Genomic DNA, 23,314 nt, shown 5'->3' on the forward strand with positions numbered 1-23,314 from the left:
TAAAAATAATGGTAAAGAAATGACAACGCACTTCGAAGCCAAATCGGAATCTTCATCAGGTGTGAAAAACTTTTAGGACCAGAGCTGGCAGTTACAGTGTCCAGAGGACTGTTATACACAACTCATAGGGGCAGATTTACTTACCCGGTCCATTCGCGATCCAGCGGCGCGTTCTCTGCGGTGGATTCGGGTCCGGCCGGGATTCACTAAGGTAGTTCCTCCGACATTCACCAGGTGGCGCTGCTGCGCTGAAGTCCCCCGAGGCCCGCTGGAATGCCCTGAAGTTCACAAGCCTATTCCAGGTGAAGGTAAGCACGAGTCCCGCGACACTTTTTTTTTTTTAAATGCGGCGGTTTCTCCGAATCCGTCAGGTTTTCGTTCGGCCACGGCCCCGATTTCCGTCGCGTGCATGCCAGCGCTCATGCGCCACAATCCGATCGTGCGCGCCAAAATCCTGGGGCAATACAGGGAAAATTGGCGCAAATCGGAAATATTCGGGTAACACGTCGGGAAAACGCGAATCGGGCCCTTAGTAAATGACCCCCATTGAGTTCTCGTAAATGTGAACGTGGATTTTTGCCATTATTTTTACAATCCCTGTATCTTAATCACCTGGAAACGCACCTCCAACACTGATCCTTTATTCTTATACATGTGACATTTTTGGGCAATGACCTAATACATCCGAAACCCGGGATTTTTCATCATCCAAGAGGTGACATTCAAGTTAACATTCTCCAAAACAATAAGGTGAGCAAATTTTAACTTACCTAGCTCACCCGACAATCCGTTTAGTTCTATCTGCACCAAGTGGCGCCTGTTGGTTTTTTATTTTGTTTTCTACCTTTATTTTAACGCCTGACAAAGACCTAAATAAAGGACGTTCTCACACAGGTAGGGCTCTGTATTCAGCTCCCTGTCGCTTCCTGGCCTCTGGGGGAGGGGCAGTACTGTGTAACAGTGGCATAACTGGACTAGGAGAGGCAGGGGCCCCTAGGCATACTTCTGAATGGGGCCCCACTTACCCCTTAAAATATACATACCATATATTCACACCATATATACATACATGCAGCTTATACGCAGATATAACAATACCATATACACCCATGTATCATATACACTGACATACAGCATATACACATCACATATGCATACACATTTAGAGCACATACATATCATAAATACACACAAGCGGCATATTTACACCCAATAGCCCAAATGCCGGGCCCCTTCACACTGTGGGCCCCATAGCAGTTGCAATGGCTGCTACCACTGTAGTAACGCCCCTGCTCTGTAGAATATTGCAGGTTATGCTACATCAGATTGTTTGAGAAAACATATTCTATTGTTACTATATAATATTATCTTACGACTGTATAAATGTCCACAGATACTGTTCTGAATCTCACCGCCATCCATTGCAGTTGCCACAGAAATACTCTACCCTATAATAGTAAAATGTGTCTTTCAGAAGACTCCCTAATTGGTGTTTGGTTACCCAGGACCTCTCTACCGTCATATAAAGATATATATCAGGCCGTGCCCGAGCCATTACAGAAAAGACAACATTCCGGCTTCTAATTTACGTCAATGGGAATGTTGTCCTATGACATATATTATTTACATTGTTCTGCTCTGGTAAGAAGAGATCTTCCTTAAAGTTCAGTACACAAGGTATGTGCCAGGGTCATGAGCATCCTGTATATAGATAGACATTGTTCTAGGGACATATATACCATGTATCAGAGATTTGTCTTACAGTTGTAAAGGATTTTTGTGCCATTGCTTTGCAGCACACTCCATTTTTGAGAGTTTGTAAGATAGTGGCCATTGTTGTCAGGTCAAACTAAAATACACCCGATCCTTATCTCCAAAAATAACTTCCAGCGGGGGAAGAGTCTGCAGAGATTCGGGAAGCCCCATACATATTGGATATTCAGCTCAACCTGCAGAAACTAGAAGGTTGATACAGGGATAAACATAAACTTTCTGCTGCCTGAGACAAACAATAGAACGGTGCCCTCTCCACCCCATCCACTAGTTATATCAGTTTTTTTTAGTATATAGGTTCTCCATGCAGTGTCCAATACCCATCCATTGACATCAGGCGTGAAAAGATGCTATTTTTAAGTGTCAAGTTCTGCTTTGTAGCAGGTGACTGCACTTCTAATGCTGCCCCCCATTTTGCTGCAGGTGGTGCCGCCTGAGGCAAGAGTTTCAACTCGCCTCATGTCTGGTGCACCCCTGGGTTCAACTGACTCTCATAAAATATGCACAGAAGTGCTATACAAGACATACTTGTATTTTACATAGATTATAGATTATGTGAGCCCTCTACTGTACTGTACCTCCCTTCATCACAAAACTGTATAACAAAAAATTGAAGAGGTAATAAAAAGAAAGGGGTAGATGTTGTACCACACAAGAATAAATATTTTTGGGGGTGAAACAAATCCTCTACGTTTTAATGATTTCCTATGGATAAACTTGCTTTGATTTACGAGCAGTTTGGATTTGTTCCCGGAACAAATCATGCTCTTAATGCAAGATTACACTGTATTTTTGGAATGTGGAACAAATCGTTTGAATTTCAATGATTTCCTATGGGAAAGCTTGCTTTGGTATACAAGCAATTAAGATTACAAACATGGTCCCGGAACAAATTATTCTCATAATCCAGTGATTATCTCAATTTCTTTTTCAAAAACCTTCCCAAGGCAAAAACCACATTGATCAGAGATGGTGATGAGCGATCCCAAACCTGCCAGAAGTCCAAATTTGGGTTCTGCATTTGGCTCACCCCAACCAGCGGTAACACCTGCAATCGGTGCTGGCACCTATTGCAAATCTTCACTCTTTAAATTCTGCTGGTATAGACGCTGGGCAAACCCAAATCACCAATCACATAAAGTACTGTATGTCATTCCACATTTTGTACACACATATAGTATATACATGAAATACTAAGACATACAGTATATGCACAACATATAGACACATACATAAATTGTAAACACCATATATACACATACATACATTATAAACACACATACAGCATGTACACACATATACAGCATATATACACACATACGACATATACACTTAAAGATATTATTTAGACATCATATACATATGCATACAGTATATACACACAACACAGCATATACACACACATACAGTATATACAGCATATACAAACATGTACAGCAGTTACACAGAGATACAACATGTACTCTCATATACCATATACACTCATACAGCATAGTCACACAAACAGCATACACACATTTATACACACATACACACCATAAACACACATACAACATTTACACAAACATACATTTATTCACACTAATTACTAATTCACAAAAATTAAGTTTTCTTTTAGATACTTTCGAAAAATTAGGTCAATTATTTTGTACAATGTGCAACAGTGCACACCCTCCATTCTGTTGTGTGGTAGTTTGGGGACCGGGCCCCATAACCCTGTGGGCCCAGGAGCAGCTGATAGGGCTGCTACCCCTGCTGTCATGTCCCTATTTAGGAGGTCACATAAGGGTAAATATTAAAAAAAAAATAAACAAGCCAACCTTTGGTTGTGTACTTTTAGTGGAACATGTCATCTCCTTTTCAATCCCCCCTCCCTATCATATCTGCCAGTTCTGGCAACACCCATAGATGAATTATAACAGAACACGGCAGCTGAGATTAAAGCTCTGCTCTGAGAATAGCCCTGGAAGCTATGAAGACAATGAGCTCCTGTCTGCTGGTCACCTGCCTCCTGTCTGCTATTGCAGCCACAGGTAAGGACAATTTTCTAAAAAAAAAAAAAATAACATGTAGTAGCAATTGCTGTAATATGACCATCAGCCTGGTATGGACTGCATATAAATAGACAGGGACATGGGACTGCTCACATATCCTACGGGTGAGGAGTTTTATAAGTAAGCCATATGTTGAATAATAAAGGCATAGATATCAGATAATCATAATACAGTAGATTTATGAAAATCCCATGTTATATATTATATATTACAATCTCAAATCTGCTTTGTATACACTTGATCCTCTGCTTTTTCAACTCTTCTTATATTCAGATAAACTTTTACAATCCTGAAAAAAAAGTTTCATTTTTTCCCCCAACATGAAGTTGACTTCTGATTTTCGTCATCATCATCAACTGCGGTCAGAGATGTTAACCCTGTCCTGATAATATTATCATAATTTATATATAAATCTGTGTGTATTAAAAGGTACAAATGGAAATTATAAAATACAAAATAGGAATAGTTTGGTCTATTTGAGTGTATGGAGGACAGGACACTGTGGAGATGATGAAGTAAGTAAATGTGTCTTATAAGTATTTTATAAAGCTATGTGCATACTGTAGGTTATGTGTTCTGAGAAGTGATACATATATCTTGATGTTCATGTCTAGATAAGACAAGCAGTGGCAGCTGTTGCACTTATTAGAGGAACTGTAAAACCACAAACTTCAGCTTCTAAAAAAAAAATCGCTGATTGTGATATTTAGAGAGTATTATAGAGGTTGAACTAATAAAAAGATTTATATTCTATGCAATTGTTGGGTGCACAGGTTGTGTGTAAAATATATTATCCTATGGTGTCTCATGACTGGCACATCAACTAAGGGTTTTGTGCCGCTTTGCACCGTACTTTAGTTGGAATGTTATCATTCATCATGGCTAAAAACAACTTGCACAGGTATTTAAACAGTTTCTGCACTGCGATTGTGTCACACACAATCTATCTGTTTCATAGAGATAAAATGGGACATTAGTAGTGATGAGTGGACTTAGTTGGGTTCAGGTTCCACAAGTTCAGTTCAGTACCCAAATGTTCAGTTTGAGTACATGAACCAGAGCAAATTGCTAACAACCGGCATCGGTGCGGGCACAGATTGTGGGTGTGAACTCGTAAGATGCCACCAGTAAAGTGATTGGTGGAATTAAAATACCAGCAGCGTGTACATGCCACAATTTTCTTTAGGACCGTTGCTCCCTATTACATCATCGGGGAGCGACAATCCTAGGGAACAAGCCTCTCGGCAGCTCATCAACCATCCGGGTTTGGGTACCCAAACGTACAATGATATTCAAGAACCCAAACATTGTAGTTTCAGTCTGCTCATCACTACTCATATGTAGTCACCAGCTTATAAAAATAGGGGACATAGGACCACAATGGAGGTCCTAGTAGTAAGAACCTGAGTGATCATAGCTTTATCAACCATCCTGTTTTTAAGTAATAATTGTCAACCCCTAATTTCCCTCTTTTTACAAAGGTGATTATTTTTGCCATTCTTTAGTTGATTGTGATAAAATCATGTGACCCATGCAGAACATTGCTACTATAAACTCCATCCTTTAAATGAGGTCACATGGTATTTTACCTGATAATATTTTTAGTCATAAATCTGGGTTCGGCTCACACCGCAACTCCATCGGTAACACCCACAATCGATGCTGGCAAAGCAACAATCTTGTGGCTCCCCATTTCATCAAAGGGAGCAACAAGAAATGCTTTGCTTTTGCATGTAGAGGATAACACCTGTAATCAGTGCCAGCACTGATTGAGGGTGTTACCATTGGGTGACCGGACGCATTTAAAGTGTTAACTTTTGGTTTAGGTTTGGCCATACTGGCCAGAATCGAATACTGATGAGTCTTTTCATTACTGCCAAAAAGTGATAAACAGCTCCCATGGTCTCGGTTGCATGAGAATTTTGAGTCCCTAAAGTTGTTATTTTGTAAATACAGAGGTTGCCTGGGTGTGTTAATAAATCTACTGGTGGCCTAGGGAGGTGGGGCGCAACTGTCCAGTGCTGGCAGTCATACCGGCCTGTGGACAGGGCATGAGTGGGCATGCCAGGTTGGCAGAAGTTGTCGGGCAGGAAGGACAATTGTTTTTTTACAGCCCGTAACCCCTCCCAGGTCACCTGTAGATTTTTATACACACTCGAAAAACCCCTTTAACTCCAAAATAACCACTTTAAAAATTTTTCTAATGAAACCATGACAGATAGACATCAATATCTTATTGGAGAGCTGTTTAAAATACAGAGCAAGGAGCAAAAGTATATCACTTCTGGCCACTGCACATTTCATGGACCTTCCATCACCTTGCTCTGTATTTTTGATAGGCTGAAAAGCTGATTGGTGCCAACCTCCCAGAATCCCTGATGGAACAAAAAAATTAAAAAATGTCTTCACTTCTTTGGAAAAGGCTAAGAAAACGGAGGTGTGTAAACCACAGGCCACAGTCCAACCAAGTAAACACATACATTGAAACCATTAGCATGATGCCCTATGGTACTGGATCCACAATAAATACATTTCATGGGAAAACGGGCTTCCTGGAGCCAAAGTGATCTGGATCTACAGTAAATGGACAGTGTTGTGGTTTGTAGTAGAGATAGCAGGGAGATGACAAGGGACCGATGCCAGTAGAATTTTGGGTCACGGCCAGGGATATCAGATTTTAAAGTCAAGGAGTAACCACACCCATAGTAATTCTGTATATTCAGAATGAATGCATCTACACTATGAATAGCAGCGATTAATTAACAACCGCCCCCTCCAATAAAAATCCCCTACCACTGAATACAAGATATGAATAGTGAGATATTATATGACGACTGACAACAAACAAAGGTACAATACAATTCCCCGGGCTCTATCCACCTGGTAGCTCATGGTGAAGATTGCGGTGCTCTGTGGATGTAATTGTATTTTTGTCCTGTTGGGAGTTGGAGTGTTCTATGTATATAGTATAATAGAAACATCGAGGCAGTGAAGTCCTATAAGTACTTGGGTGTCCTCCTCAACAATAAACTGGAGTGGGCAGAGTACATAAACGCACTTCACAGGAGGGGTCAGAGCCGGCTACACCTGCTGAGGAGGCTGAGGGCATTCGGAGTGCGGGGGGCTTTTCTTAAGACCTTCTTCAGCTCTGTAGTGGCACCAGCCATCTTCTTTGGCATAGTCTGTTGGGGAAGCAGCATCTCAGCTAGGGAGAGGAGCAGACTGGACAAACTGATTAGGAAAGCCAGCTCTGTCCTGGGGGTCCTCTGACACAGTGCAGGTGGTAGCTGAGAGGAGGACACTGTGTAAGTTGAAGTCTATTCTGGAGAATAGCTCCCATCCCTTGCATGAGTCTGTGGTGGCATTGGGGAGCACCTTCACTGACCGACTGCTTCACCCCAAGTGTGAGAGGGAGCGTTATCGTAAGTCATTCCTCCCGCTGCCATCAGGCTGTTCAACAAACAAGGCCCAACCAACCTGCGCCCCCCATATAACCAGTCCCTGCAGGTCCCATCAACAGACTAAACATCAAACTGACGATCATTGCTTGTCTCTTTTTTGTCTTTTTATCCCCCTTTTCTTTTTGTTCATTTATCCCTAATATTCTCTGTACCCTCTCTGCTGCTGTAACGCTGTGAATTTCCCCACTGTGGGACTAATAAAGGATTATCTTATCTTATCTTATATTATGGTTATGTCTGGTGGTTGATTCATGTTGGGATTTGTGTTCTGTATAGAAACAATAATAGTATTATGGCCATGACCAGTGGTCATTCATGTTGGAGGAGGTAATGCTTTCTCTATAGAGTACTGTCCAATGGTTGGCTGTATTTTGGGTTTCAATGCTCTACAATGTGATTGTATTCTGGTTATGTACAGTGTTCAGGGCAAAGTGGTGGTTGTAGTGCTCTGTGAATTTATTATAATGAACTTATATAATAGTCATGCCCAATGGTCGGTCATGTTGGGATAGGTATTCATCTATGTATAGAGTATAACAGAATTGTATTATGGTCCTGCCCAGTGGTCGGTCATGTTTGGATTGGTATTCATCTATGTAGAGAGTATAACAGAATTGTATTATGCTCCCGCCCAGTGGTCGGTCATGTTGGGATTGGTATTCATCTATGTATAGAGTATAACAGAATTGTATTATGGTCCTGCCCAGTGGTCGGTCATGTTGGGATTGGTATTCATGTATGTATAGAGTATAACAGAATTGTATTATGCTCCTGCCCAGTGGTCGGTCATGTTGGGATTTGTATTCATCTATGTATAGAGTATAACAGAAGTGCATTATGCTCCCGCCCAGTGGTCGGCCATGTTGGGATTGGTATTTATCTACGTATAGAGTATAACAGAATTGTATTATGCTCCTGCCCAGTAGTCGGTCATGTTGGGATTGGTATTCATGTATGTATAGAGTATAACAGAATTGTATTATGCTCCTGCCCAGTGGTTGGTGATGTTGGGATTGGTATTCATCTATGTATAGAGTATAACAGAATTGTTTTATGCTCCTGCCCAGTGGTCGGTCATGTTGGGATTGGTATTCTTCTATGTATAGAGTATAACAGAATTGTATTATGCTCCTGCCCAGTGGTTGGTCATGTTGGGATTGGTATTCATCTATGTATAGAGTATAACAGAATTGTATTATGCTCCTGCCCAGTGGTTGGTGATGTTGGGATTGGTATTCATCTATGTATAGAGTATAACAGAATTGTATTATGCTCCTGCCCAGTGGTTGGTCATGTTGGGATTGGTATTCATGTATGTACAGAGTGTAACAGAATTGTATTATGCTCCCGCCCAGTGGTCGGTCATGTTGGGATTGGTATTCATCTATGTATAGAGTATAACAGAATTGTATTATGCTCCTGCCCAGTGGTCGGCCATTTTGGGATTGGTATTTATCTACGTATAGAGTATAACAGAATTGTATTATGCTCCTGCCCAGTGGTTGGTCATGTTGGGATTGGTATTCATCTATGTATAGAGTATAACAGAATTGTATTATGCTCCTGCCCAGTGGTCGGTCATGTTTGAGGGGTTGTAATGTTTTATGTATGGAGTAGTATAGTCATGCACAGTGGTTAGTGCATGGTGCAGTATGTATAGTGTATAATAGACTTGAATTGCAGTCATATCCAGTGGTTGGCTCACGGTGAGGGTTGTATTGTTCTGTGTGTAGAGTATATTAGTATTGTCGTATGGTCATGTCCAGTGGTCAGGGCATGTTGGTGGTGTTAGGGTTACATGTATAACACATTTGTATTAATCATCATATCCAATGGTCTAGCCATTTTTTCACACACCTTCCACTCCTCTATATGGGAATGTTTGTTTCCGAGCAGTTTTTTATGAACTTGTGAACCTGGTTGGGTTGTCCGGTGCATGTTCTGCTCCTATAATCAGTCAGGAGTTTGTGTCCTTCTGGATTATTAATACTTCAGAGCTTGTCCTAGTGACTTGTACATTCCAGATTCCTCCACCCTGTGCCAGGAGTAACTGAGACACAGTGTGAGTACAACACTCCGAAGAGCGACCATCTCTGCCATTTTTCTGCCGAGAGATTAGACCAAGAATAGTTCAAGTAAAATGAATTTACCGTAAGATGTTTGTTTATCATAAACGATAAACGGCTATCTTCCCTAAAATACCAACACTTGGGACCTCCCCCCCCCCCCAATCTCTGGAGAGAATATAGTGCCGGAAGACTTGTTCTGTCCTCTACAGATTGGTGAGTTATCTTCACATGAATGGAAGCTGATGTGCAATGACCCACTATAGCCACCATACAGAAGCAGCCAGACGATCAGTGGGGGCCCCAAGTAACCGACCAAAATGATCTAATGGCTTGTATTATTTTGTCAAGGGTTACAGATCATCAGGAATATCTAGAAGTGGTCTTGCTGTGGTGGTATTTAAAGGGGATACCCACTTTAAGCAAATAATTGATATTGTAAAGAAAAGTTTTCCAATATACTTTCTGCATCAACTCCTGCCTGTTTTCTACATCTCTGCTTGCTGTAGTTCTATAGGAGGCTTCATTGTCTACTTCTAGTGGATAAAAACAGGTCCATGGACTTGTGATGTCACACATATATTACCGGTCATGTGATATCATACAGGGGCTGTGTGAGATAATGAGCCATGCACCTGTGTGACATCACATAACCAGGGATATAAAAAGCCACAAACAATATCAATTGTTTGGTGAAAGTGGACAACCCCTTTAAAACTGTCCCTATAGTCATGTACACCTTACTGTAATAGACATAGTAGGAAATTAACATTAGATTGATGAAGAGTTTATCATGAAGAACTTGCATGAGCTGTAGCAAAAAGCTACAAAGTCTACAAAGAGAAAAGACGCTTTAATCGTGGTCAAATGTTAAAAGTGGAACGTTAAATACATGTGGAAAGCCAAGAGGGCGCTCCCCCGTCCTGAGGAATCTGGGTGCAGTGTGTGGCTATGCTTCATCCAAACATCATCTGAAGATGATATCCTAGCTTCTGTTTTGGGTGAAATAAAGGACAAACGGGATAATGTCTTAATGAGTTGAGTATTTGTCGAAGAACAATTCTCTTCCAAACAATTGACTACGAGCCCAGACCAAAGATCTCAAGAAGATTCAGAATCATAAGATGTTGAAGAGAAACTGGACCAAAGGTCAACCAGAATTGGTGAAATTGGTGATCTTATCTTTAGAGAGACATGAACTGACCTTAAATGTGGTGGTTGGTGGCTTTCGGGTCCCAACTTATGAAGAAGGAATACATGAGCAGAGCTAAGGATCCTTGTATAAGACAAGTCTCTGACTATATCAAAAGCCCATTGGGCAGATTATAGAAGATGTACAGTAAGGTGTTCTGCTGTATAAAACATATTTATCACAACTCGCTGGATGCAAATGCAGTGCATGCTGGGAGTTCAGCTGCTAGGAATGCATCTGTCAACACAGTGTTAAAAACAAATTCCAGGCATGGGGCAGACAAATTTTGGGTGCAGCTGCAGATGTCACTGGAGCCATAAACATGAAATCAGGGAGGCCTCTGTATAACACAGGACAAAGCCTTCACTGCACACATTGCATTTCCATTCTTGGCCAGAAGGGAGCAACACGTCATTGTAGCTTAGGCAAAATGATGTTATTGTGAGATTTAAGACATAAAAGCGATAACTATTATAATTAGGGATTTGTGAGCAAATTCAGGTTTGGTGAGTTCACACAAGTTTAGAATATAAGTTTGGTTCGGGTACCTGAGCCCAAACCCAAACAGCACATGCACGTCGGCAGAATTGTAAGTCCTGCCTCCAATTGCGAGTGTGAGTGGTGAGTCTAAGATCCAGCTCATTGGTTCGGCAGCTCTTCAATCAGCTTTTTCAGGTGATACCAAACTTCTGGCTAAAGTTTGGGTTCAGGTCCCCCCATGCAACGTTTCTTATATAAAAAAAATTCTTGCAACTTTTCCCAGACTGATTCTTCTCCCTGTGTCTCTCCTTCAGGTTATTCTCTGTCATGTATTGAATGCACCTCGCTGGGTGACACCATATGTAATGGGACGTCGAAGCTCTGCCCCTCTGGAGATGATTCCTGCATTTCATCTTATATAGTTACATACATGGGTAGGTCTCAAAATTTATCTTCAAATCAGACTGTTATACTGGTCTTTATTTATTTTTGGGCAGTATTTTTGAACTCTGCGCCATATTTTGGCTGAAATTTTTGACTTTTTGACTTTTTACCATGGTGTAAGCTGAAGATGATGGGCCCCGGTGTAAAGGTTTGGCCAGGCCGCTAATTATTATATATAGTTAATAGTACTAGTCTTCTCATATGGGAAAGTGACACCTTATGGGCCCTCTCAGCCGCATGGGCCCGGATTTCCATTGCCCCTGTGGTTAAACAAGTGTCTCTTCTTTTCCAGGTGGAATGGAAATATCAGAAATGTACATTCGCCAATGTGGAAAACGGGCCATGTGCTCCAAAAGTGGGAGCATCAGCCTCCCCAATGGTAGAATAAAAGCCGGGACCACCTGCTGTAGGACCAATGATTGTGCTCCTTCCAACCCCGTCCGTAAGTTCTCTACTTGGAATACATTTTGCAAATTATTCAGTAAATTTTTTTGTGACCTCATCTAGAGCATCTTTTGGAGAAACTAAAAAATTTGGAATCTCTCGCATCTTGAGGACCTAATGCCGGCTGCACATGAAAATGTTCAGCCCATGGAAACATATCGGTATGGTGGACTGATCAGAAAACATTGCACAGGTTGGGAGTCCTTGTTTCAGACAGAAATATGATCCAAGGACTCGCTATCAACCAGCCAAACAGCAGCAATGCTGCAGTACCAATGCTGCAGTTTGGCAGGCAGATGAAAGGGAGTCCTTGCACCATATTTCTGTATGTTACCAGGACTCCCATCCTGTTCAATGTATTCGGATCAGACCAACATACGGGTATGTTTCCATGGGCTGAACACATTAAGCTCCAGAGATTATTGCATATATATAAACAAATAGCTCCCCCTAGTGGTGCCTGCAGATAGAGCATAATCATGTCATTTTTTGTAGGTGATTCAGACCTTTGTATGGGACTGTCTAAGGTCTGTAGGAGACATTGGAAAGGAATAAGACTTTAGACTTTGACTATCACTCTTTTTAATGATTTTGTATTATTTGTTTTTATGTTTATTTTATGACAATTACTGATTTTTCTTTGTAGTTCCTGGGGAGTCTACTAAAAAAAATGGTTTGTCTTGCAAAACATGCTTTGCCACAAATTCGAAGACTTGTGATTCAGACCTGCTCACCGACTGTATTGGAAATGAGACCATGTGTATAAATCAAGTCACAACCAGAACAGGTACCAGACAATCAACATTTCTTTATGACCGGCCTCGGCCCCTTTTGCATTTCATTGGTAGACACAGATTAAAGAGGACCTTTCGCTACTTCAATTATATGGAGATTATCATGCCATTCTGTAGGGGCTGCTACATAGATTCACGGGCACTTTGAATGTTCTTTCTAGCCCTCTCGGTTGCAGAGTTATTAGTCATGAGATCTGACCATTGTAATCTGTGTTTGGTCAGAGAGGAGGAGCTGGGGCAAGAGCTTGGGGCGTGTGTTATGCTAATCTTATCTCATACTGTCAGTGGTGAGATGTAATTTCTCTATCTGTATCTAAAGGCTATGTTTACACACATTCTAATATTCTGTTGACATTGCATTTACACAATGTTTACAAAAATGCAATGTTACACGCATTGGTAAACAGGCAATGTAAACGGAAACGCAAACGCTGTGTAAACGTAAGTGCAAAGGAGACATCAATGCATACACCACATAATCGTAAACATGATGCTAACCAGACATAAATGCAAATGGCATGTAAATGTAAGTGTAAATGTGCCGTAAACGCAAGAGCAGTTTACATAAGCAAAAACACAAGTCACACTCGACATAAAGGCGAATGCTATGTAACATGGCGCAAATTAACCATAATTCAAACACTGTGTAAGCGTAACGCAAATGCAGCGTAAGCGTAAACGTGACATAATTGCAGCGGAAACGTAATTGCAGCGTAAGCGTAAACGTGACGCAACTGTTGCGTAAGTGTTAATGTGCCGCAAATGCTCATAAGCGCAAATGGGACGCAAATACCGCGTAAGCATAACCCAGTCACAAATGCGGAATAAGCGTAATCGTAACTCGCGCAAACGCCACGTAATCATTACTGGCGCAAACGCCGCGTAATCGCAACCACAAGCAAAACTGCCCAAACATCGTAAACATAATGTCAACAGAATATTAGCCGAATGTGTGTGAACACAACCATTAGATGAACATAGAAAAAACTCACAGATCAATATTCATAATGGTTTCTCTGACATTGCCTGCCACTGATTGGAAAGTATGAGAGAAGATTAGCATAAGACACGCCCCCAGCTCCAGCCCCAGCTCCTCCTCTTCGACCAAACACAGATTGTAATGGTTAGAACCTCGGAATGATATCTCCGCAACCACGGGGGCTAGAAGGAAAATTCCAAGTGTGCCTGAATCTGTGAAGCAGCCCCTACAGGATGGTATTATAATCTCTACATGTGTGAGGTGGTGAAAGGTCCTCTTTAACTATTCTTGTTAGAATTACCAGCCTAGGGGGTGGTTTTTACCCATAAATGAGGCTCTAAAGATCCCCCAGGCACAGTCAAAACAAAACCAAAATACAAGTGTAATGTCCTTCCAGAAGTGTCGGACTGGCCCACCGGTGCATCAGAGGATCCTCCAGTAGGAACAGCCTCTAACCAAATACTAGACCCTAGCAGAAAATAACCTAATTTGGAGACTAAAGTAGTTTATTTCCTAGTCCTAGGGATTGGTGAAGGGTAGACCCCAGGAAAAATTTTATCCAGTAGACCCAAGGAACATGATATTTCATCCCTATGAGCCAGTTGGTAGCTTTGAAAAAAAATATGTGATAGATAGTGATGAGCGGCAAAGTTTGGTGAAAAAATTAATTAGAAGTTTGGGGCCATGTTCAGCTAAACCTCCCACGATGCTGGTACTGATACTGATACTGCTGGTACTGATCGCAGGCATTAACTCTTTAAATGGTGTTGGCAAAGTTACCAGATGCATCAGCATGGTGGCAGTGCAGGGCGCCTCTATTTTGGGGAGGATCATAGGTTCTAGATGATGTTATCGAGAGTGACTATCCTGCCAAAAATGGTGGCGCACATGGCTGCAGAAATTGGTGGTGGTGGTCGGGGAGGGGCAGGGTCTTAGTCAAGCCCGAATTTTTAGGGGTCCACTCATCACTAATGATAGACACTTTGCACTGAACCAAGTGTTCCAGAATGAATCATATGATCCCTTTCAGATCTTCTGTTTGGCGGATAGAGATCTAATTGCTCAGAATCACACCTACCTTCTTTCAGCCCAACACTTCTCCCTCCACATCACATTTAGTATTTTGGTTGTATAGTTGTACCCTACTGTTTTATAGTATTCCTATTATAGCTTAATTATAACTGCTTACACAATATCACGTCTGAGAAGACTCGGCCCTGCCCCTAGTGCAACAATAAGCTAATTTGCATGAAGATAAAAATTAAATTTTTTTCGTAAATGATAGAACGCTAGACCTTCATCCTACTTATTTGTGGTCCTCAAAATTCAGCAGCCAGTCAAGTGAACTTGCATCCCATCACTATGCAGGTCCCCATCCCGGAGGTCTCCAGGGATCATAGTTTATCATAGTTTATACGGTTTAAAAAAGACACATGTCCATCAAATTCAATCAAGGAAGGGAAGGGATTGGATGAGGAGGGGATTAAGGGGAAACAATTCTATATAACATAACCATCAATGTTATTTAGGTGTAAAAAGGCATCTAGACTAGAGATGAGCAAGCACTAAAATGCTCGGGTACTCGTTATTCGAGACGAACTTTTCCCGATGCTCAAGTGCTCGTCTCAAATAACGAGCCCCATTGAAGTCAATGGGAGACTCGAGCATTTTTCAAGAGGACCAAGGCTCTGCACAGGGAAGCTTGGCCAAACACCTGGGAACCTCAGAAAAGGATGGAAACACCACGGAAATGGACAGGAAACAGCAGGGTCAGCATGCATGGATGCCTCTGAGGCTGCTTAATCGCACCATTATGCCAAAATAATGGGCAACAGCATGGCCATGACAGAGTGACCGAATGAGTCTAGATAGCATCTAAATCATGCAATTATTGACCCTTACACTATAGGGGACGGCATGCAGAGGCAGTGGCAGCAGTGGCAGGCTAGAGAGTGTCATGGCGACATACCCTAAATGGACTCAGGTTTCACCAAAGGAGGTGAGCAAGAAGCGCTGAAATGATTTCCTATGTCAACAAAAGGTTGACGGTATATTTAGTCGATAACACAGCATGGTGGCGACATAGTGACCAAGTTCCATAACGTATCTGGTGAAACACCCGAAAAATGAGCCTGACACAGCTCTTTTGATAAGGGGACAACATGTGGAGGCAGCCATGGAGACGACTTCCATGATTAAGAGCGACAGTATGGGGCATTCATATTGCGCTGCTATGATTGCAACTTCAGGTCTCCAGCATGGCGCGACAGATGGGCCGAGTTCCATTATGTATCTGGTGAAACACCTGAAAATTCTGCCTGACACAGCTCGTTTGATAAGGGGATGATGTGCTGCATATCCTCTCGTGCTCCAGTGTCTGGGGTATAGAGAGTTGAAAGTTGCGCATGGAGACATTGGTGGACGCTGTGTAGGATCGTGGAGGCAAAATGGACAGGAAACAGCAGGGGCAGCATGCATGGATGCCTCTGAGGCTGCCTAATCTTGGGATGGAGCTGGCGGTCCGCTGCCAGGCGAGCTTTCGCCTGTCCAAGCCCCTGTCTCTCGGCTCCTCCCCACCCAAAATGGGCCTGGGGGCCAGAAGCGTTTACTTTGAAAAAATTATAATTTTCAAAGCAGGCCAGGTCGTTTGAATATTTCACCTAGGAATAATGGAATAGCATAATGGTTCTATTTTTAATTGTTTTTTCGGAAATTGTTCCATGATTAAGAGCGACAGTATGGGGTATCCATATTGCGCTGCTATGATTGCAACTTCAGGTCTCCAGCATGGCGGCGACAGATGGGCCGAGTTCCACTATGTATCTGGTGAAACACCTGAAAATTCTGCCTGACACAGCTCGTTTGATAAGGGGACCATGTATGGAGGCAGTGAACTAGTAGTAGATTAAAGGTGCTGCAGTTAAAACTATGTTAGTTGGATCTTGGGATGGAGCTGGCGCTCCGCTGCAAGGCGAGCTTTCGCCAAGCCCCCTGTCTCTCGGCTACTCCCCAAACAGCACCTCTAAGAACCTTTTGTATAAGATCAAGTGTAGTAGTGTTCCTATAATTTTGGGTTATGGCGGGTGAGGGGAATGTAAACAGATGCGCAAGAAGCGCTGAAATAATATTGGTAAATGTTTGCCAGTATATTTTGTGGATTACACAGCAGGGTGGCGACAAAGTTAACAAGTTTGATGTGGAAGCCATGAAAACAACCCAAAATTCTGCCTGACACAGCTCGTTTGATAAGGGGACCATGTATGGAGGCAGCTATAAGGACGACTTTTGGAGGCAGCTATGGCGATGACGTGTGGAGGTAGCAATGCAGACAACGTGTGGAGGCAGCTAAAAAGACGACGTGTGGAGGCTGCTATGGAGACAATTTAATTTGGATAGTGCCTGTATGTGGCAGTCCAAAAAAGTTTTCAAACCAGAGGAGCAGGTAGGTGGTCCTCCAGAAAAATTAAATAGATTGAGTGCCTGTATGTGGCAGTCCAAAACAGTTTTCAAACCAGAGGAGCAGGTAGGTGGTCCTCCAGAAAAATTAAATAAATTGAGTGCCTGTATGTGGCAGTCCAAAAAAGTTTTCAAACCAGAGGAGCAGGTAGGTGGTCCTCCGTAAAAATTAAATAGATTGAGTGCCTGTATGTGGCACTCCCAAAAATTGTTTAAAACAGAGGACCGGGTAGGTGGCCCTCCAGAAAAATTAAATACATAGAGTACTATAGCTATAGCCAGTTGGCCCTGGAAAAAAATAGCCAGTTTCCTCTGCTTTAGTGTACAAAGAGGAGGAGAAGGAGGACAATGAGGAGGAGTGCATACATTATTCAGGTTGAGCTTCTTTCACCTGGTGGAGAATGGAAATTCTGAGAAATCCAGGCTTTATTCATCTTGATATGTGTCAGCCTGTCAGCGACGCTCAGTCGACAGGCGTGTACGCTTATCGGTGATGATGCCACCAGCTGCACTGAAAACCCGCTCGGACAACACGCTAGCGGCAGGGCAGGCAAGAACCTCCAAGGCGTACAGCGCCAGTTCGTGCCACATGTCCAGCTTTGAAACCCAGTAGTTGTAGGGAGCTGTGTGATCATTTAGGACGATGGTATGGTCAGCTACGTACTCCCTCACCATCTTTCTGTAAAGATCAGCCCTACTCTGCCGAGACTGGGGACAGGTGACAGTGTCTTGCTGGGGTGACATAAAACTGGCAAAGGCCTTGTAAAGCATACCCCTGCCAGTGCTGGACAAGCTGCCTGCTCGCCTACTCTCCCTCGCTACTTGTCCCGCAGAACTACGCACTCTGCCGCTAGCGCTGTCAGAAGGGAAATACTGTTTCAGCTTGTGCACCAGGGCCTGCTGGTATTCATGCATTCTCACACTCCTTTCCTCTCCAGGGATGAGAGTGGAAAGATTTTGCTTGTACCGTGGGTCCAGGAGAGTGAATACCCAGTAATCGGTGCTGGAATAAATTCTTTGAACGCGAGGGTCACGGGATAGGCAGCCTAGCATGAAATCTGCCATATGCGCCAGAGTACCAATGCGCAAGAATTCACTCCCCTCACTGGCCTGACTCTCCATTTCCTCCTCCTCCAACTCCTCCAACTCCTCTTCTTCTGCCCATACATGCTGAACAGTGAAGGACTGAACAATGGTCCCCTCTTCTGTCTCGCCAACATTCTCCTCCTCTTCCTCCTCCACCTCCTCCAATATGCGCTGAGAAACAGACCTGAGGGTGCTTTGGCTATCAACAAGGGAATCTTCTTCCCCCGTCTCTTGTGACGAGCGCAAAGCATCCGACTTCATGCTGACCAGAGAGTTTTTCAACAGGCCAAGCAGCAGGATGGTGAGGCTGATGATGGCGGCATCGCCACTGACCATCTGTGTTGACTCCTCAAAGTTACTAAGCACCTGACAGATATCAGACATCCACGTCCACTCCTCATTGTAGACTTGAGGAAGCTGACTGACCTGACTACCAGTTCTGGTGGAAGTTGACATCTGGCAGTCTACAATCGCTCTGCGCTGCTGGTAAACTCTGGATAACATGGTTAATGTTGAATTCCACCTCGTGGGCACGTCGCACAACAGTCGGTGAGCGGGCAGTTGGAGGCGGCGCTGCGCTGCCCTGAGAGTGGCAGCATCTGTGCTGGACTTCCTGAAATGCGCACAGATGCGGCGCACCTTAATGAGCAAATCAGACAGATTGGGGTATGTCTTGAGGAAACGCTGAACTATGAGATTTAACACATGGGCCAGGCATGGCACATGTGTCAGTCTGCCGAGTTGCAGAGCCGCCACCAGGTTACGGCCGTTGTCACACACAACCATGCCTGGCTTCAGGTTCAGCGGTGCCAGCCACAGATCAGTCTGCGCCGTGATGCCCTGTAATAGCTCTTGGGCGGTGTGCCTTTTATCGCCTAGGCTCAGCAGTTTGAGCACCGCCTGCTGTCGCTTAGCGACTGCACTGCTGCTGTGCCTAGAGCTACCGACTGATGGCGCCATGTCCACGGATGGTAATTCGGAGGAGGAGGTGGAGGAAGGGCGGGTGGAGGAGGAGGCATAGTAGGCCTTTGAGACCTGGACCGAGGTAGACCCCGCAATCCTCGGCGTCGGCAGTATATGACCAGCCCCAGGGTCAGACTCGGTCCCAGCCTCCACCAAGTTAACCCAATGTGCCGTCAGCGATATATAGTGGCCCTGCCCGGCAGCACTCGTCCACGTGTCTGTGGTCAGGTGGACCTTGTCAGAAATGGCGTTAGTCAGGGCACGGATGATGTTGTCTGACACGTGCTGGTGCAGGGCTGGGACGGAACATCGGGAAAAGTAGTGGCGGCTGGGGACCGAATACCGAGGCGCGGCCGCCGCCATGAGGTTTCGAAAGTCCTCAGTCTCTACCAGCCTATAAGGCAGCATCTCCAGGCTAAGCAGTTTGGAGATGTGGACGTTGAGGGCTTGGGCATGTGGGTGGGTTGCACTAAACTTCCTTTTGCGCTCCAGCGTCTGGGGTATGGAGAGCTGAACGCTGGTGGATGCTGTGGAGGATCGTGGAGGCGAAGATGGGGTTCTCGCACGGGAGGTGTTTGGGCCGGGGTCCTGGGCAGGGGCTGACAAGCAGATGACACAGGGGAAGGAGCAGTGGTGTGCCCGGCCGGAGGTGAACGGGCTTGGTGCCATTGAGTGGGGTGTTTAGCATTCATATGCCTGCGCATACTGGTGGTAGTTAAGCTAGTAGTGGTTGAACCCCTGCTGATCCTGGTTTGGCAAAGGTTGCACACCACAGTCCGTCGGTCATCCGGTGTTTCTTTAAAGAACCTCCAGACTTCTGAAAATCTAGCCCTCGCCACGGGAGCTTGACTACGGGAAAAATTTGGCGCTGATGCACCAGCTCTGGCCCTGCCTCTCCGTCTGGCCCCACCACTGCCTCTTCCAACCTGTTCTGGTATAGGACTCGCCTCCGTCTCAGAAGCACTGTGTTCACCCGACCTATCAACCCAGCTTGGGTCTGTCACCTCATCATCCTCTGATCCCTCAGTCTGCTCCCCCCTCGGACTTCCTGCCCTGACAACAACTTCACCACTGTCTGACAACCGTGTCTCCTCATCGTCCGACACCTCTTTACACACTTCTTCCACTACGTCAATAATGTCATCATCACACACAGACTGCGACTGGTGGAAAACCTGGGCATCGGAAAATAGCTCAGCAGCAACCGGACAAGTGGTTTGTGACTGTGGGAAGGGTCCAGAAAACAGTTCCTCAGAGTATGCTGGTTCAAATGCCAAATTTTGCTGGGAGGGGGCAGACTGGGGGGAAGGAGGCTGAGGTGGAGGAGCTGGAGGAGTGCTGATTTCGGTGACATGGGTGGACTGCGTGGAAGACTGACTGGTGGACAAATGGCTAGAAGCATTGTCCGCAATCCATGACATCACCTCTTCGCACTTTTCTGGCCTCAACAGTGCTCTACCACGAGTCCCAGTAACTTGAGACTTGATGAACCTAGGGAGTGTAGCTCTGCGGCGTTCCCCTGCTCCCTCATCAGCAGGTGGTGTCTCACCCCGCCCAGGACCACGGCCTCTGACCCCTGCAGTAGTTGGACGCCCATGTCCACGCCCTCGTCCTCTACCCCTAGCCCTGGGGTTAAACATTTTCCAAATTAAAGTGTAAACTTTAAAAAAAAAATTATTTTATTTTTTTTAAACAAAACGATGCTATACTATTGCTATGGCTAGTTTCTAACCTACACTGACAGCACACAACTGGATTTTGTGCTGTGCCTGATGACTTTGAGTTCTAAAAAGAAATAAACATAAAAAAAAATAAATCAGCAGACTCTGCCTAATTCAAATCAAACCCCTAATAAATTGTCCCACTTCGGTGTTTGAGGTGGATATGTGTGTCACTAAGAGTTAAACACAACGGTCGCAAGTCGCCCTGCAAATTACTTACAATATGGTACTAGCTGCACTACTAATGCCAGCAAGCCCAGCCACAAGCAAACCAAAAAAAACGGAAAATATAACGCTATTGTAGGCCTAAATAAGCCGTTGGGGTTCTCCTATGGCTATTTTCTAGCCCACACTCAAAGCACACTGCTTTGCCAGATTACTGTGAGTTCTAAAAAGAAATAAACGTAAAAAAAAATAAATCAGCAGACTCTGCCTAATTCAAATCAAACCCCTAATAAATTGTCCCACTTCGGTGTTTGAGGTGGATATGTGTGTCACAATGTGGTACTAGCTGCACTACTAATAGCAGCAAGCCCAGCCACAAGCAAACCAAAAAAAAGTAAAATAAAACGTTATTGTAGGCCTAAGAAGGGCTGTTGGGTTCTTGTAGAATCACTCCTGCCTAACACTATTCTAATAGAACACCCTAACGCTTTCCCTGACCAGCAGCAGCTCTCTCCCTAGCGGCATCCAGGCAGTGAATGATGCGAGCAGCGCGGGCAGGGGCTAGTCTCTTCCGGGGTTACCTGATCAGGCCAGCCATCCACTGCTATCGACGTGTAAGGGTACCACGTCATGCTGAGTGGAGTGCAGAGTCTCCTGGCTTGTGATTGGCTCTGTTTCTGGCCGCCAAAAAGCAAAACGGCGGGAGATGCCATTTTCTCGAGCTGGCGAAATACTCGTCCGAGCAACGAGCAGTTTCGAGTACGCTAATGCTCGAACGAGCATCAAGCTCGGACGAGTATGTTCGCTCATCTCTAATCTAGACCCTTCTTGAAGCTCTCCGCTGTCCCTGCTGTGACCAGCGCCTGAGCTCGGCTATTCCACAGATTGACAGTTCTCATAGCAAAAAAGCCCTGTCGTCTCCGGTGATTAAACCTTGTTTTCTCCAGACGGAGACAGTGCCCCCTTGTCTTTTGATTTGATTTCATCTGGAACAACTTTCCACCATATTTTTTGTATGGACCATTCATATATTTATATAAATTAATCATGTCCCCTCGTAGTCGTCTCTTTTCCAGACTAATCACATCTAGTAGGGTAGGATGCGTTATAGAGAAATCTGTGGGAACCATAACAGGCAGCCACATGCAGATAAGTCTCATTGAGTGTGTGGTCTAGGGCCAGTTTTATATGTACAAAGGGTGAAACATTTTTTTAGAAATATTTCTTTCGAAAACTTCCCATTATCATAGATTTCCCCTTTGGTTTATCTGTCCTACACAAGGCTCTGAGAACTTCCGTCTCTACTCTTGACGCATGATTCCGATATAAACTCTAAATGTAATTAGACTAAATTAGACTTTTCAAATGTTTCTTTTAAAAATTTAGCTTTTTCAGATTTTTTTTGTATTTTCTTGTATTATTTATATTAATATATCATTGTTTATATAACCCTATTATTTACTTGCTGTCAATATTCTTTAGGAGACGTTTCCGCCACAACAGCCGTACAAGGGTGTGCCACCAAAGATATGTGCCAACCTGCCCGTCAGTTGTGGAATCTGGGGAAGATGATCGTCAACGTAGAAAACACTTGTTCCAGAAGCGGAATCCATGTTCAACCCGCGTTGATCCTTCTGATCCTCTCGTTCAGCTTTTTTTGGAAATCCTCATGTTAACTTTTGAATCTTAGTTGCTCAAGCACACAGTATCTGCCGGGGTACTGTCCTACCTACTGTATGGCTATTGCTTCCGCTGTATATTTGCGGCATGTATCTATGCAAGGTTACACTGTTTTTACAAAACTTGAATTAAGCCTTTAAGGAGATCGACCATCAGATTTACGGGTGGTAGACTGTCCAAACTTACATGATCCTTCATTTTCAAAGTATCTGGCTCCATTTTTCTTATGTAATTGAATAGGTGCATTCTTGTGAAAAGACCTTGTAAAAACATGAAAATGAGCCGGAGGGGCTCTGGTCTATGTAACGGGAGTGCCTCTCGGTTCTCCCATCCGATTTTATACGCACACCCCCACTCTTTGTATTTTAGCAACCCACCACTCGTGACATCATTGCGATTCGGTGGGCAGGACCAGGTTAAAATACAAAGAGTGGGGGCGTGCACGTATAATCTGATCCAGAACCAAATTGCACTCTCGTGACATAGGCCGGAGCCCCTCCGGTTCATTTTCATGTTTTACCACCGTCTTTTGTAAATGGAGCATGTAAGTTTGGTG

General features: G+C 44.0%; 1 protein-coding gene across 1 annotated transcript; it reads left to right on the forward strand.

Annotated features, from left to right (window-relative positions):
- The first annotated feature begins 3,670 nt into the window (after nucleotides 1-3,670).
- Nucleotides 3,671-22,990, forward strand: LOC140065513 (phospholipase A2 inhibitor gamma subunit B-like). The gene is made up of 5 exons (XM_072113108.1): nucleotides 3,671-3,806; nucleotides 11,341-11,460; nucleotides 11,763-11,912; nucleotides 12,561-12,701; nucleotides 22,561-22,990. Exons 1-5 carry the CDS (start codon nucleotides 3,746-3,748, stop codon nucleotides 22,752-22,754), a joined length of 666 nt encoding a protein of 221 aa, XP_071969209.1. The 5' UTR covers nucleotides 3,671-3,745; the 3' UTR covers nucleotides 22,755-22,990.
- The last annotated feature ends 324 nt before the right edge of the window (nucleotides 22,991-23,314 follow it).

This window comes from Engystomops pustulosus, chromosome 6 (genome assembly GCF_040894005.1).
Source record: "Engystomops pustulosus chromosome 6, aEngPut4.maternal, whole genome shotgun sequence".
NCBI lineage: Eukaryota > Metazoa > Chordata > Amphibia > Anura > Leptodactylidae > Engystomops > Engystomops pustulosus.